Here is a 1,143-nt window from a genome sequence, read left to right on the forward strand (position 1 = left end):
AAATTCTAATTTCTTTCTGATGAAAGTACTATTTTTCATTTCATGTCAGTCATCATCTTTAAAAAATTTTCTAATTGGAAAAGTAAAACTAGTTGGTACTTTAAGAAGGAAAATAGTTTATTTTTTTGATATGAGTTTGTATTTAGTATAATGAAGTTTTAAATAATTTATTAGATCCTAAACTAACATAAAATTTGAATTTGGAGGAGTAAAGGGTGGTGGTGGTGGTAAGGCAAATAATTAATGAAAAAATCAAAATGAAAAACACATTACCTATTTACTTTTGGGAACATTACTTAATTCTGCTTCAGATGTATTTAAGGACTTTTGTATTAAGGAATAATAAGTGTACATTTTAGAATAACTGTAGCATGTAATTAATGGAGGTAGAAAGTATACTGAAGACAGAAAGTCTTTAAATCAATCAGTTGGTGATTCTTAAAAATTGTGCTACAGAAATGCTGCTTACACTTATGTACGTATAAAAACATTAAATGCTCTTGAATTTGTGTATTTGTAGAATCTTGGACTTGTTAATACCACTTACTAACCGGATCTGTGACACTGGGCCAGACAAAGTGAGCCCTGTTTATTCAGCAGTGTTTGGAGGACATGAACGGTGCTTAGAAATATTACTCCAGAATGGCTACAGTCCAGATGCCCAGACGTGCCTTGTCTTTGGATTCAGTTCTCCCATGTGTATGGCTTTCCAAAAGGAGTACGTATCTTTGCTATATTTTTATCCTTTTTTGCTATTTGGAAATGTGTTCCCAATTGTCTTTGTTGCGTGGTGAAATTCGTATCTTTGTTAGTGCTAAATTGCTAATTTAGAAAACAAACAGAAAAAACCCTCTATGATGATGTACTTTGTTCAGTCAAGCTGTAGCAAAAATGAAGTGATAATATCAGATTGTTTTCTTTCCCTCTTTGGATCTGGGTTGCATTTTTAGTGTAACAATTTTAGGGAATATTCCAAGTGAAATAAATGTAGGAATTCTCTGATACTGTTGGTCTTCAAAATAATTCAAGAATTAAAAATAGGACTTTATCAAGTAAGGCAGTGACTTTGTTTCAGGTTATTACCATTTGAAATTTATATTTGTAAGACTTGTTATGACTAAAAATAAAATTTTGGTTTTGTAG

General features: G+C 31.0%; 1 protein-coding gene across 1 annotated transcript in view; it reads left to right on the forward strand.

Annotated features, from left to right (window-relative positions):
* Positions 1-1,143, forward strand: part of ASB3 (ankyrin repeat and SOCS box containing 3) — a 91,384-nt gene that overhangs the window by 33,744 nt on the left and 56,497 nt on the right. Inside the window, exon 6 of the mRNA XM_012649842.1 lies at positions 521-718. Coding sequence (XP_012505296.1) covers positions 521-718 — 198 coding nt within the window. The remainder of the gene's footprint in view (positions 1-520; positions 719-1,143) is intronic.

Source organism: Propithecus coquereli, unplaced genomic scaffold (assembly GCF_000956105.1).
Source record: "Propithecus coquereli isolate 6110/MARCELLA unplaced genomic scaffold, Pcoq_1.0 Scaffold305, whole genome shotgun sequence".
Taxonomy (NCBI): Eukaryota; Metazoa; Chordata; class Mammalia; order Primates; family Indriidae; genus Propithecus; species Propithecus coquereli.